Below are 14,169 nucleotides of genomic sequence, written 5' to 3' on the forward strand. Positions count from 1 at the left end.
GTGTATCAAAATATAATGCAACTAACCTCCAGTAATCCAGACATTCCAGAAAACCATAATTTCATGTAAGAATTTTCTAAGATTATATTGTCCACAGAATTCTCCATCTCTTTTATCTTGAAAAGTCTGTCTAGTTTCTCCTGCCTACTATTCTTCATGTATATAGTATAGTCTGCTAAAACTGATTCTGAACTCTGAACCTCCAAAAGCTGGTAAACTCCAAGCCCCAGAGGTGGTAGATGCGCCACAAATGAGATCTGTTGGGAGGGGAGCCAAAAATAAGTAATTAATAAAAAAAAAAACAACCAACATATCAACTTTTCATACTAAATTTATGGTCATGTGGTACTATTTTTTGATATAAATAATGGTAGTACCTCAGGAATGTTTTGTCTATCCTTTCTGCTTCTCACACTGCCCGGACAGCAAGAAACTGGGACAGAAGACAGCTGAGACAGCTGATGCATCTGACCAAAGGGATAGTCTGAACTGTATGACATACACTTAGCAATACAAAGCTGGGGAAGGAGAGACTTTCTGAGGTATGCTGTTTGTCTTTCCAAGTAACTGCTACATGTGATGAAGCCCTGCTTACCTAGAAATGGTTGAACGTCAGCTGGTGAGAATAAGAATAATTCCTTATTTCACCTTGCTTACAAGCACAGTTTCTGTTTTACCTATCACAATGTCTTTATCTCAGTCCTCAAGCTTTCTTACTATTACCCTTCCAATTCTCTACCCCATCCTACTAAGGACAGTTACCAAGTGGCTGTGAGGGGCTAACCCTTTGCAGGAAAACTGAGACACACTTACTGAATTATCGTGAAACAAGTTCAACTTAGGTCCCAAGTCAAAATGAGTAAGCAAGTAAGACTGGAATTAATACAGTTCTATTATATTAATACACTACTATTTTATCACTAATAATTTCATAAAATACAGTTGCTGATGCATGATAAGGACAATTTTCTATAATGACATAAAATTCAATAATCCTCAGAAACTGCTTGAAGACAAAACCAAGAAGTAGATTCAAAGCCATCTGTCTAGCTTGAATACAAGAGTAATGAAGACTACTATCCAGCCTCTGTATCCGGAACATGAAAAAAAATTAAAAAATAGAATATGTTGCGTTGGTAAGGACCTAAGACCAACTGGTTCCAACTCTCCTGCCATGGGTAGGGATGCTTTCCAATAACCCAGGATGCTTGAAGTCCTATCGAACTCAGCCTTCCAGGGAGCACTTGCAGGGATGAGCATCCACAACTTGTCAGGTGTTCCAGTGCTTCACTATCCTGATGGTGAAAAGCTTCTTCCTAATACCTATTCTAAATCTATCCTCTTTCAGTTTAAAGCCATTACCCCTTGTCCCATCACTATAGGCCCTTGCAAAAAGTCCCTACCCATCTTTCCCCTTTAGATTACTGGAAGGATACTATAAGGTTGCCCTGAAGTCTTCTCCAACAACCCCAGTCCTCTCAGCCTAACCTTATAGAGAAGGTGCTCCAGCCCTCATTCTCATGGCCCCCTTCTGGACGCACTCCTTCTCATGTCAGAGACCCCAGAGCTGAATGCAGTACTCCAGGTAGGACCTCAAGATCCCAGAAAAATCAGTATCTAAATGCTTGAGCTTTTGCACTCCCAACTCCGTATGTTGAGCATGTAGATACTGTGTGTGCAGACTATCACTTGAAGGAAAAAGCAGCCTTAAAAAGTTGAGGGAAAGACAAATATCCAGTATTCCCTGTTCAAGCAGCTGAAACTGACGTTTTAGATGCAGTACACCATATCACAAAAGACAAATTAACAGTTTAAGCAATATTTATGCAAAACATGTTTCCTTTTTCCTTAAAATGACTGAATTCCTGGCTTTATCTGCAGAAGACAGAAATGCCAATATCTAAGCATGCTCTCATTTTTCTTCCACTGTGAAGGTACAATATATGTCAAAAAACATTTTAATGTTTTAATTTTTACTTAAAAGTAGTGTACCTGATATGCTTCATGTGATACTGTAGTTGCTCCATCCCAAAGAGCACTAATTTGGACAGTAACAGGTTTTCCCAAAGGAGATAATAATTTAACTCTGGGTGAATTTACATTAACTGAAACCACTGAAAATCGTTCTTGTTCCATAGGATTATATACCAAGAGGTACCTGCAAAAAGAAAAAAAATGCCAAATTTTGGTAAACAAGCTTCCTCTTCTAGGTTTAATGTTACTGCACATAAAGTTCACACAGAGAATATTAAAACAGCATTAGAACAACAGCTACATACCACAACAAATAGATATGCAAAACATAACCAGGAAACAATGGGTATTTAACATTCACTCTTGGCATATCTTCTTTTCTTAATGCTATTATTTTTCCAAGCACTTTTGAAAGAACCTTACAACAAAACCAATTTCCCATATTAGCTCCTAAAGAATTACTACTTACTGCTGAACCATTCTTATTTGCTGTTTTTTTAACATAATTTAGAAACAATGAAGTAATGACAAAATCTGCTGTACATGTGATACATACTCTTCAACCAACTAGTTTATCTCTGCTATAAAGGGAAAGTTCTGAATTATTTCAATTATAATTTGCCAAAATTCCCCATGACAATCATCTTCATCTATATTGCAATCTTATTACTACGTACATATGGATTAACTAATTTTTACTAAATCTTATGTCTGTTCTTCCATTTGAACAGAAATTATGTTACTAACCAAAAGAATCTATCCTAAAACTGAATAAAGCAGCTTTATCAGCCTATGCTTATTATTATTACATAAGTTTTCATTATTATTTTTTCAGTTTCATTTGTTGTAAGTTATATGAAAGTGTCTCATGCATTTGTAGTATCATTACTGTACTTTTTTTCATTGCCAAGCTCAAATAATGCTTTATTTATGTTTCCTCAAATTTTCCCTCTTTGTTGTATCTTTTAAAAGATTAACAATGAAAAAAACTCTTGCAGAAATTTCTAATAATTTCTGAGACATACAACAGAACCAATATTCTATCTTCATTCTCCCTGCTTCCACTGCAGAATACAGTTTACTTCTTCATGAAATCTTTTATCAGCCTCCAGGATATACATCTCTTACTTACAATTCTTCTAAGTAGATCCTTCTCGTTCTGAGCTCCATTTTCTATGCAGATTTCTAAGGGGTTTGTCAGTGGCTTGCTTTCTTTTCATATCTTAACCTTCAAATTCAGTTACCACCTCCACAGATCAAACCACTTCGCCTACAATTGTCTCCTTCCACAGAAACTCAAAATGTAATTCTGTCACTTAGCTCTTTAACTTGAACATCACTTGTATCTTGAACCTCTTTCCATAATCTCACATTTTTACACTAAGTCTTCTAGGTTCCTTACCCATTTAGATGCTCTGTGCTTTTGTTCGCCTGGCACTACAGTACAAGAACGGCTCTGCTAAGAAGTTACTCACATTTATATTTTCTTTTTTTTTTTTCTTTAACATTTTCTTTTTTTTCCAGCATTAGTGCTAAACATGCTGAGGGTAGCCCTTATCTCCTACATACATTTCAGAAGAGAGTGAGAGCTCCCTCACACCGTAAAATCTGGCAGACATTGGACAAAACTGCTGAAATGATGCTGTGGAAATAATGAAATGAAGAATTTCAGGGCTGAGAAGCAGCAGTAAAAAGCTTGGAAGTACAAAGCTAACTCCTCCTTATTCTGAGACACAGGACTTCTACACAGTTTTGTGGTAAAGGCAGAGAGACTGAATTAATCCAGCATTTAACTATGAATGTAATACATACACAAAATAAAAATTCTTCCTTCTCCATACTGCAGAAAAGTTTCACCTCTCTCTTTCCATTCTGCACTTTAATTTTTTAATTTTTTTAACATTACTCCAATTAAAACAAATGTGGTTTTGTTCTAGGGATACTCAGAACCCTTATGAACATTAACCAGGCTACCATTTTCCTCTTTTCATTGGTTCTTTTTTTCTGGAACAAACATAGGTGGTTCATTTTCAGTTTCATAGACCATCACTGCTACGCTGCTACAATCAGTAGGGAAAGTCAACTCCAACTTCTCATCAGTTGAATAAATAAAAATCAGAGATTATACTAGACTTTTATACCAAGAACCTTTAGATTATCTGCCATAGATAGAATGAGCTTCCTAAAAGAATTATTTTCCTTTTAACTCCTCAGATGAAGATTCCTGTGCTGAAGTATTGTTCAGTCATGATCTCTGTGCATAACACTATCTTCCTTGCATATGTGGTCATCTAACTGTGGTCAGTTGCATTCTAGCACAACCAAAAGAACCATTTTTTGCTCTGTTTTGTGTCGAAGTCTCGTAAATTACTAGACAACAAAATAACTATCTGTATTCTTGATCAGCTTTCAGAGTCTTTAAGAACTTGTGCGAGACTTCATGACGATCTCTCCTAGACTTCAGTAAGTCATTTTACATGTCATCAGAAGACACCATCATTTTGGATAAGATTTTAATGTAAACGCTAATGTGATTTTTTTGTGGAATCAAAATCAAACTAAAACAAAACTGGTCTCTGTCTAGACCTTTTAAAAGTAGAAAGATAAAAAATAAAATTAGTGTAAGCTTTTTAATGAACTTCTGTATGCTGTGAAAGAAGAATTTAAGAACTGTGTCAGAAACAATATAGATCTGAGAAACAATCCATCATTTTTACTCATCAACAGAACATTAAAAATATGTTGTAATTATTCTTTCTTTACAGCGAAATTCCTGTTCTTACACCTCCAAGGGAAATGCTAAGTTTATGCATATGATTAATTTCTAGTAATGTTATATGTCCTCATTAACTTATCTGCCAAACAAAGAACATAGTAATGTAAAAATGTTTTGAGAAATTCTGTCATCTTCCCATTGATATAAATGTGTTTCACATCTTTAGCCACCTGAAAAATTTACCCAGGACAAATACCTTTGCAACTGTCACATCATATTTCACTGGACTATATATATATATTTTTTAATATTCATATAAAGCAAAGTTCTTCTTGTTCTATACCTTCTTTACCCAATCTATTACAAGTCACTAACCGTACGCAGAGGAATAAGGCAGTCATGAAGCTAGCAATGCCAGGAAAGACTAAAAGCAGTTGAAATGCAGGAACTTTAGCTAGATGCTAGTATTTTGGTCTTGAATTTTATCTCAGCAGGATTGAAGTAATTATACTAGGCAAAATAAAATTCTTGTGCAAATATAGAAGCTCTTATTAATGCAATTAAATCATCTTACTTAGAATCATAGGACAGTCAACCAACAACCCAGTAATCATGTCTTTCTACAGAAAAAAACACAACCAACTTACACACAGACCACATATTCCATCTGTGCACTAGCCTCTGAAAAAAATTAGAACAAGGTGCAGATACAAGCTTTTAATCCTAAACTGGATGCATCCCTGATGTGCAAATATTTGCAGTTTCCAAAAAGCAAATCCTGCCACCTGTTCTTCAGACACTTTTGGGAAGATGGACCTCACCTTTTTTTTACCCCATACACTTCTGGGTCTCTGAAACCCAGAATGAATAGCTTTCACTCATACAAACCTCATCATTTTCCCCTTGTAACCTACCATACACCGTTAATAAACCCATGTACTGCATTCAGGCAATATTTCTATTAGACTTTCCCGTAGTAAAGACTTAATTTGCTGTGAAACAAACCAGCTAAACCTGTTTGGCCACTGCCCTCTCTCCTCCCTCCTCATTGCAGGGTCCAGGTTTGAGGTTGTAGAGCCAACTGACAGGCGCCGTTGAGGCTGTCTGGGGGGTTGGAATCTGGACCCCGTGTCTCATGTTTCAGATAGAAAACTGCACGTGTCAGAGGCTATTCAAGAAGGTGTGTGCAGTTTGCCCACCATACAGTATTTTGAACTGATTGGTTAGATTTGAATCGGTAATTTGCCATTGGCCCATTCAGTTATCAACAAGGGAATTTATAAGGGATGATTTGAGAGCCCACACCGTATTCATTAATGGGATTCAAGGCGGCTACAAGCACCTACTTTGTGCTCCTGTCCTCAGGGCGATTGAATTCTTTTGTTCTAGCAGCAGTGTGAGTCACAGATCTTGCCACAGCAGCATGCTCTCTCTCTCTCTCTCTCTCACTTCCTCTAATTCTGGGATTTGCCTTTTGGATTATCCCTGCCTTTTGGATTACAAACTGCAACTCTGTGTATCGTCTCATCCAGCAAAGGTTTTGATAATTAGCAGCTCAGTGGTTTGTGAGTAACTCAAACTAATCTACCTGGTTATTTCTAAAGTTTATAGCCTGTTTACCTGTGTCTTAACTCCATTGCAAAGTCGAGAGGGTCCACCTCACCACCTGAGGCGGTACTGCTATTTGTTTCACGTTTTAAGGTTTCCAGTTTGTTCCTCTGTATTCCAAGTCTCTGATTTTCCTAGACTGTTATTCCATTGTTTATTAGCATTCTATCATGTGTAATAAACCTATCATCAACCCAGCAAACATACCCGAATCAAATTGGCTCAGAAATTATATTAATATTTTATCAATTTTCTGGCTTATAAACTGTATCAAAAATTTACAGAAATATCCTGTTAGCTATTTAGGATATTTATTTTATAAATTTAACTAGATACATAGATACACTTATACTATATATGCCACATGTATGGGGAGGGGAGAGAGAGAGAGGGAGAAGGAAAAGACAGGATTTTCCAGTATTAAGAGATACTATGACCTTTGCATTCCTATAAAGAACTGATCTGTTGCAACTAATATAAGCAGTTATTACTCTGCTCAATGCTTCCCTACTCACAGAAACCTACCTGCCCAAAGTAAAAAAGTATTACTCTGAAAACATTTACTGTGTAAAATAGTTAAAATACTCAGCACTCAGAGATCTCCTTCACCAAATGCAATACAGAAACACTCTTACAGCAGATCTGCCAAGTGCTAAAATAACATGTCGGTGGGGAAAAAAATCCTGAACAGGAAATTTCTTTTGAGTGTGCAACAAACTGAGAATAAATTAATGTGCTTATGCATTAGGGACGGGACAGCAGTTCTAAGGAGAGCTGTCATCTTATTAGAGCAAGTATATCTCATACAAACATGAGGTAACATTACAGGTCACGGGATAGTCTTGCATGCCCTAAACCAGTTCACTTTTCTTGTTTATTCCAGCTGGTCAAATAAAGACAGTATATACAGAACAGACTAGCCCCTAGGCCATGTTGGGTATGACAAAATATGCTGCTTTGCTTTGACTCTCCAGACTAAACTGGAGATGCAAAAGGCAAATCTAGGTTCTAATAAAAAACACAGTGGACTAGAAGATTGCCTCAATTTGACCTCTTAACCAGAATGAGAATTCAGTAGGTCAACCTTTGACAAATACTGCAATCCCTGTTTTTGAAAATGTCCACCAAAGCACGAGGTCTACATGGAGAAACTTCCAGCAACAACATGCAGTGGTTATTGTAAAAAGAAATGACGGGTGCTCATAGTAGGAGATTGTAAAAGGCTCACCTGCTGTCCTGACAGTCATGAAAGCTTTGCTTCCTCCATGGAGCTAAGATCTGTGACATTGCTGAGAGGGTGTCACAACTTGTTAAAAACACTGACTACTACACATTGCTGCCCTTCCATGAGTGCATGAAAGACAATGCAAGCCAGAACCTGAGCAGGAGCAAGGGAGACTGCAGAGCCCTGGGAGAGCTAGTGAAAAATACTGGTGCCCAAGTTATCTTTTCCTTTATCTTACCAGTTAGAGGAAAAGGGGCAGTCAAGTATAAATGAATAATGAATATTAATTCCTGGCAACATGGAACGTTTACAAATATCTGAAGGGTGGGTACCAAGAAGATGGGGCCAGTCTGTTTTGAGAGGTGCTAGTAACAGAACAAGAGCAACGGATACAAATTAGAACACAGGATGTTCCACCTGAACATGAGGAAATACTTCTTTACAGTGAGGGTAATGGACCACTGGAACAGACTGTCCAGAAAGGTTGTGGAGTATGCTTCTCTGAGGACTTTCAAAACCTGCCTGGACACATTCCTGTGTGGCTTGCCCTAGGTGAACCTGCTAATTTCGCATAGGGGTTTGACTACATGATTTCCACAAGTTCCTTCCAACCTCTACCATTCTGTGATTTTGCAATACCACATTTTTAATGAAGTCTTCACCACTCTGAGCATAGTGCACTATTTCAGCTGTTTTATGCAAAACAGTTCCATTTTAACCAGCCAAAAGCAAAATTGCTTTTGACACCACACACGTAACTCTCTAAGTCTGATATTCTGTAATGCCTAGTATTTTCCTGCTTCACTAATACCCATTTGGTTAGTCCCCTCATTATTTTCCAATGTGCTGAGTGATACTTTCACTTGCCTGCTTCATTCCATTCTTTACCAAGATAGCTTTCAATTCTAATCATATACAGAAGGTTTGTTCCCAGGATGACTACAGATTTCATACTACTCTATTAGCATGACCAATGCAAAGAGCAATGAAATTCTGGTTTTACAAACAAAATAATTTCTTGCTTGTTTTTGGCCTCACTTTACACAAAAATCTTCACCCTGATCAGATGGGTACCCAAGGACAAAAATAGAATAATATGTGACAGCCAACATTTTTCAATGGACATTTAAGTCCATTGCTAGGCAACCTGCAAATCTGTCTATTAACAAGAGTGAGGGAAGCAGTTATTAACAAAAAAAATGCCTTTACAACAAAATTACTAGAAATTAAAACAGAAGTATGGAATTAAAACATGATGTCAGTCTGGGTTTTTTTGCTTTCCAGTTCTAAGGAAAGGAGATCAGATCTACTTCAGTATTACTGTTTGTGTTACTGGTTTGGTTTTAGTTTGCTTGAGGAGTTCCTGCAGCTTTAATACACACCTCCTCTGAGATACTGTGCTGAACTATACATTATTAGATATTTAATTTAAACACAACAGTACTTTGTGAGGAAAATATTATGATTAAAGAGATGCAGTTTCAGATATACTGTTAGATGTATACATGAAATTTTGGGGAGTGCTAATATGGTTTAAGAACAATTCAAGTTAAGCAAACAACTCTCCTAAATACAGTAAGAGAAAATCTTGTTCTCTCCAAACCAAGATTCTACATCTTTCCAAGGAGTTTTTCCTTAATTGGATAAAGCCTAAGGGTATTTTTCAGCTTACTTCACAAGATAAGATAAATAATGCTAACATGGTCCTCTGCATTACATCCAGACAAGCTTGTAAATCTAGAAGTTCTAATTTGGGACTATCAATACTGCTACATAAGTTACAAAAACAAAACAAACAAAAAAACTACATAATTTCCATCTAATCAGCAAGTCTTATCACCCAATTAAAGTGTTTATTATATAGAATATTGATCCTGAATATAATCAAATATTACAGTATATTAACAAATATTAGGATTTTTGCCTGTTCTTAAATAAGATATCTTTTCCAGAAGAACTAGTAGGAACTACAAGCACAAAATATAAATTTGTGTTGCTTTCACAAGGTATAAAAGCAAAGATGGAAACATAATCTGTTATCCACAGATCTGCTTTTCATTATTAAATCAAACTGGTGATGCCAAGAAATAAAAAAGGGATATTATAAATAAATAAACTCATAAAAATTCAGTAGCGTTTCAGCTAACAAAGGATAGAATTATGTGATGATTATAACAGCATGAAGATTAAATGTGTAGGTCATAAATGGAGCTATAATGTTAAAAATTTTTTTTTTCTAAAACCATTAATGGCTCACAGTTCTGATTAACAAATAAATTATTAAAAATCATAATATCGTGCTTCAAAAAATATTTCCCTTATTCTAGTTTAGTATTCCAGAATTCTGAATTACTCCCAGAATGTCCTTCCTAACGAGAAATCCAAAGCCAAATTTTATTAATAAAGGTGAAAGAACTCACACATACACACACACACACACATACCTACCAATTTTCTTTTTATATCTATGTAGATATATCCACTGAGCATGCAAAATGGAGAGAATTAGGCAGACAATAGGCACATATTCTATCCCTCTACTCTCACAGGAAACAGGACCTTTGTATGGCTTTTTCAAGAACAATCCATGAAACACCCTCAAGAAAAAAGCATTTACAATAGACACAGACAACAGAACAGCAAGAACTATTGAGAACAGAAAAAACCCCAACAACCTAAGACAAGACTTTAAGAATGTTATGTACCTACTACATATGCCAGATACACACAAATTTTATGATTTGGGTGAATTGTAGTGGCACACATATCCTAATTTGGAGCACGTATCTACTCTCCAATTAAGGAAAAATGGAATAAGGCTAAAGGTGCTATTTTAAATTTTAATTTTACCACAAAGCTGTGAAGTGTTCTGAAGTCCAAGATGGGCTTGAAGCCCCCTGACACTTTCAGGATCAGGAAGTACATTCACTAAAATCCTTTCCTTGTTCCTCTTGTAGTGCAGGCTTTATAAATCTGCATTTAGAAGGGAAAAAAAATCTGGTTCAGAAGAGCAGAAAAACTTTTAAGTATGTCACAACACTTCAGTCAGTGCCTTGAGAACCTTGGACTAACTACTGTACTGGCTCAAAGAAATTCCAGTAAAAAGGCTGAAGGGACCAGTGCCTGAAAAAAAAACCAACAAAAAAAAAAGAAAAGAAATAATACACAAATATACTAATAGACTGAAATTGTGTTATCTTCTACTTCCAATACAGCTTTAACAAGTACATGCATAGAATGCAGATCCTCCAGCTGTATTCGTTTTTTACTATCATATTCCTTCATAATGATCACTTTCTGTTTTTTGAAAAACAAACTCAGGGTCTTTTCCCTCCCCTCAAAGTATGTGTAGTTAATGCATTCTTTCTGCATTTCATATGACACTTCTATTACAAACAGCGTTTTCAAAGGAATCCATAAATTTCTTCTAACACCTAATCATGGGATCTTTTATTTTAATATTATAATATTGTAAATTTTTATAATAAATGAAGCACCAAACAGCTTCAGAATCTGATTGCACTGGTACCAACAAGAACTGTTGAATTTCTGTGATTTGAACCAAAAATCTTAAATTTGTAGAATTTAGAGAATATGAGTAATATTTAGAACAGTCACTGATTAATAAGTAATGAGATAGACCTAAAACTGAAAAAAAAAATATTTATATAAAGTTTCATGCACTGAAAAAGTAATATTGAAATTTAACAACTTTTAGAACAACTTGCATTCAGAAGCGTGACATTCAAAATCACGTTTTGAAAAAGAAAGACTAATTCCACAGAATTCTTCGGAGTGTGACTACTTGCAAATCAAAGCTGTTTGGTTTTTTTCTTATTATTAATGAAAATTTATAACAACTCAAAAATTAAGCACAGTTCAGTTTTAAAGAGCCATTCCTACCATAAAAACAGACATTGATCCCTCAGCTTATCTGCTGGTTTGCTTTCAGGGTTCTCAGATAAAATTTTAGTGAAATATCAACTGGTAGCAAAGGGTTATCAGTTCTGAGGAAAGAAGTGGTAAGTAAGAGATCAATCTGCTGTGAACTCTTCCACACCTCTCACATTCTCTCCCATTAGATACTGCCAGTGTAGAAGTTGGTCATAAAGGCAGCTGCACAGCTAACTTCCACCTATGAAACAATGGATGAATTCTGCATTTGGTTTTGAAGTTACTGCTTTTGCCAGAAATATTTTTACTGAAGTGTTTGTTTCAAGCTCACATTAACCAACGTTTCAGGATTCAGATGCCTGAGTTATGGAGTCACCCAAGCATTTAATTGTCTTTGCAACAGCTCCTCCATCATGAAAGTCAAGAGGCAAAAAGTTTTTTAAAATCCATTCAATTTATTCAAAATGACCATGAGGTTATTAGAAATAGAACATGTTCATGGCTGTTACAGGTCACCTGAAAGCTAGTAAATTGATCAGGAAGCTGAATACCAAGATTAACACTAGAAAGCAGTTTTTAAAAAATCATTATATTGAGCCTAAGCAGTCTGGGTATTAGAAACCAAACATGCAGTTCTTCACACACTATTTCAAATTATTTTCTAATTTTTTAACTACTTCCACTACTGTGTGGACGATACAAGTGCTTAATTAAGCATTGATTCTTAGCAGAAGAGCCTGAAGGCTTCACTGAATGACCATTTATCTTAAAGTTATTAATACAGAGGTTTCACCATAACAAAAATGCAACAAATTTGTGCATAGCGCTGATAATATTTCATCCAATTAAAAAATGAAAAGTCTTGGATGGTTTTGGTTAGTTTTGGTTTTTGCTTCTGTGCTTTTTTTTTTGGTTTTTTATTTTGCTTTGTTGGGGGTGGAGGGATGGTTTTATTCAGTTGTGGTTATGTTGTTTCGGGTCTTTTCCCTGAGGAACAACTCTGCTTATTAATAATATATGAACTACCACTAACCGCTAAGTTTTGGCCTCCTTTTAAATGCTACTATATGCTTTCTTTTTGGTATATAACTAAGAATACAAATGCAAGAACTCATGCAAGAATAAAAAGTAATGAAAACATACTATTAAAATGTCAGACATGGTCAGAGCATCCTTTCCATGTCCAGCTACATTGGAGAACTATTTAGATTCATCATATCAATATGGGCAACACAGGTTAAAAAAAAAAAACCAAAACAAAACAAAAAAACCACTAAAAGAAAGTGACAATGAAACCCACAATCAGAGTTAAAGTTACCAAATGAAAACATTAAAACATTACCCCAATCCAGTCACTTTCCAAGCTCAGAAAGATACAGCTCCTTCAGTGTGAAGCTTTAATTGATCACTTCACATCACCAAGACATCTTTCCCTTTCAGCATACCAATGAAGTTTCCTTCTCAAGCAAGTTATCCTTACTGTCATCTTCCAAACAAATACAATATCATACATACTGCTCTGCAAAGAATTTTTCACCACTGCATTTTATCCTTTATCACACACCAAACTTATTAACATTAATTTCTAAATTACAGTGTTGTGTTGAGAAAGCAGTGGGTATACCTGCCAAGTGCATTTTTGAAAAGGTAACCAGCTTTCAAAATCTTTCAGATAAAACCCAATGTCCTTTCTGAAAAAAGGTCATAAATTTTGAATGTAATAGGATGAATACAATTTATGCCAAAAGTTTGTTCATAACAACCTTATGCCAAAATCTGCAGGTAAGATATTGGAATAAGGCTAATAGATAATACAATATAACAGGCTATTTGGAAAAATTAAACTTTCTTTTACAAGGTGGTTATCATTAAACTGCTTGGTGCTTTGACAGATCTTTCAATAAACTACTAATCACAGTATATCCTACTAAGAATTAATCCTGTAGGCAACCTGAATATTTCAGCTAGTGGATAATGTGTCTGCTAAAATATCAAACTAGCCTGACAATCAGGATATCATAACATTCCTCTAAGACTAGCTGACAAGTAATTTGTTTGCAAATTTTAACTATTGTTGGCTTACCACTACAAATAAACTTAAATCAACATTTTAAAAAAATCTTTCAGTATCACAGCATGTTCAGTTCAAATGAGATAGTTTGTAGAGTGCAATGGAGCTGAATAATGAAACTTCCCAATCACATGCATGGAGGTTCAGAAGTGGTCAAACCAAAACACCAACACATGCACAAAAAGGCATCACTGATACTCTTCAATCTCATTCACTCCAAAGTTCACCATGCTGTACCAAACAATACCACTGTAGAATCCAAGTTGTTACAGACAGCCAATACAGTTATTTAGGCACGTATCACATTCCCCTGTAATTCTGACTCCAGGAAACCTAGAGAAACAGGACATCTTGCTGCTCACACTGTTTAGATACCCTTCATCAACAGCTGACAGCTTAACCTGGATAGCAAGCAGTTCAAACCCCTCAACCCAAGTCCAGTAAGTGCAAGCCATTTGGGAACTACAGCATCTGGTGGACTATTACTAGGAAGCAATGATTAAATCATGGACAAGGTTCTCACAGAAATACATCGTGCATAGGCTTTGTGTTCAACACACATGGCAGTAATTGTGAATTTCAGGACAAATAAAAGTAGTTCCACATCTAGCTGAATGTTATCTCATGAAAGCTTTGGTTTTCAGCTGGAAGTAACATTTTTTTAAAAAGTATGCGACTTCA

The 14,169-nt window shown here is 35.7% G+C and overlaps 1 protein-coding gene across 1 annotated transcript in view; it reads right to left on the reverse strand.

Annotated features, from left to right (window-relative positions):
• MAN2A1 (mannosidase alpha class 2A member 1) overlaps positions 1 to 14,169 on the reverse strand; it is a 140,121-nt gene that overhangs the window by 41,181 nt on the left and 84,771 nt on the right. Inside the window, exons 13-14 of the mRNA XM_054397387.1 lie at positions 1,993 to 2,158; positions 27 to 257 (exon numbers count right to left, since the gene is read on the reverse strand). Of these exons, the coding sequence (XP_054253362.1) occupies positions 27 to 257; positions 1,993 to 2,158 (397 nt within the window). The remainder of the gene's footprint in view (positions 1 to 26; positions 258 to 1,992; positions 2,159 to 14,169) is intronic.

Source organism: Indicator indicator, chromosome Z (genome assembly GCF_027791375.1).
Source record: "Indicator indicator isolate 239-I01 chromosome Z, UM_Iind_1.1, whole genome shotgun sequence".
Classification (NCBI taxonomy): domain Eukaryota; kingdom Metazoa; phylum Chordata; class Aves; order Piciformes; family Indicatoridae; genus Indicator; species Indicator indicator.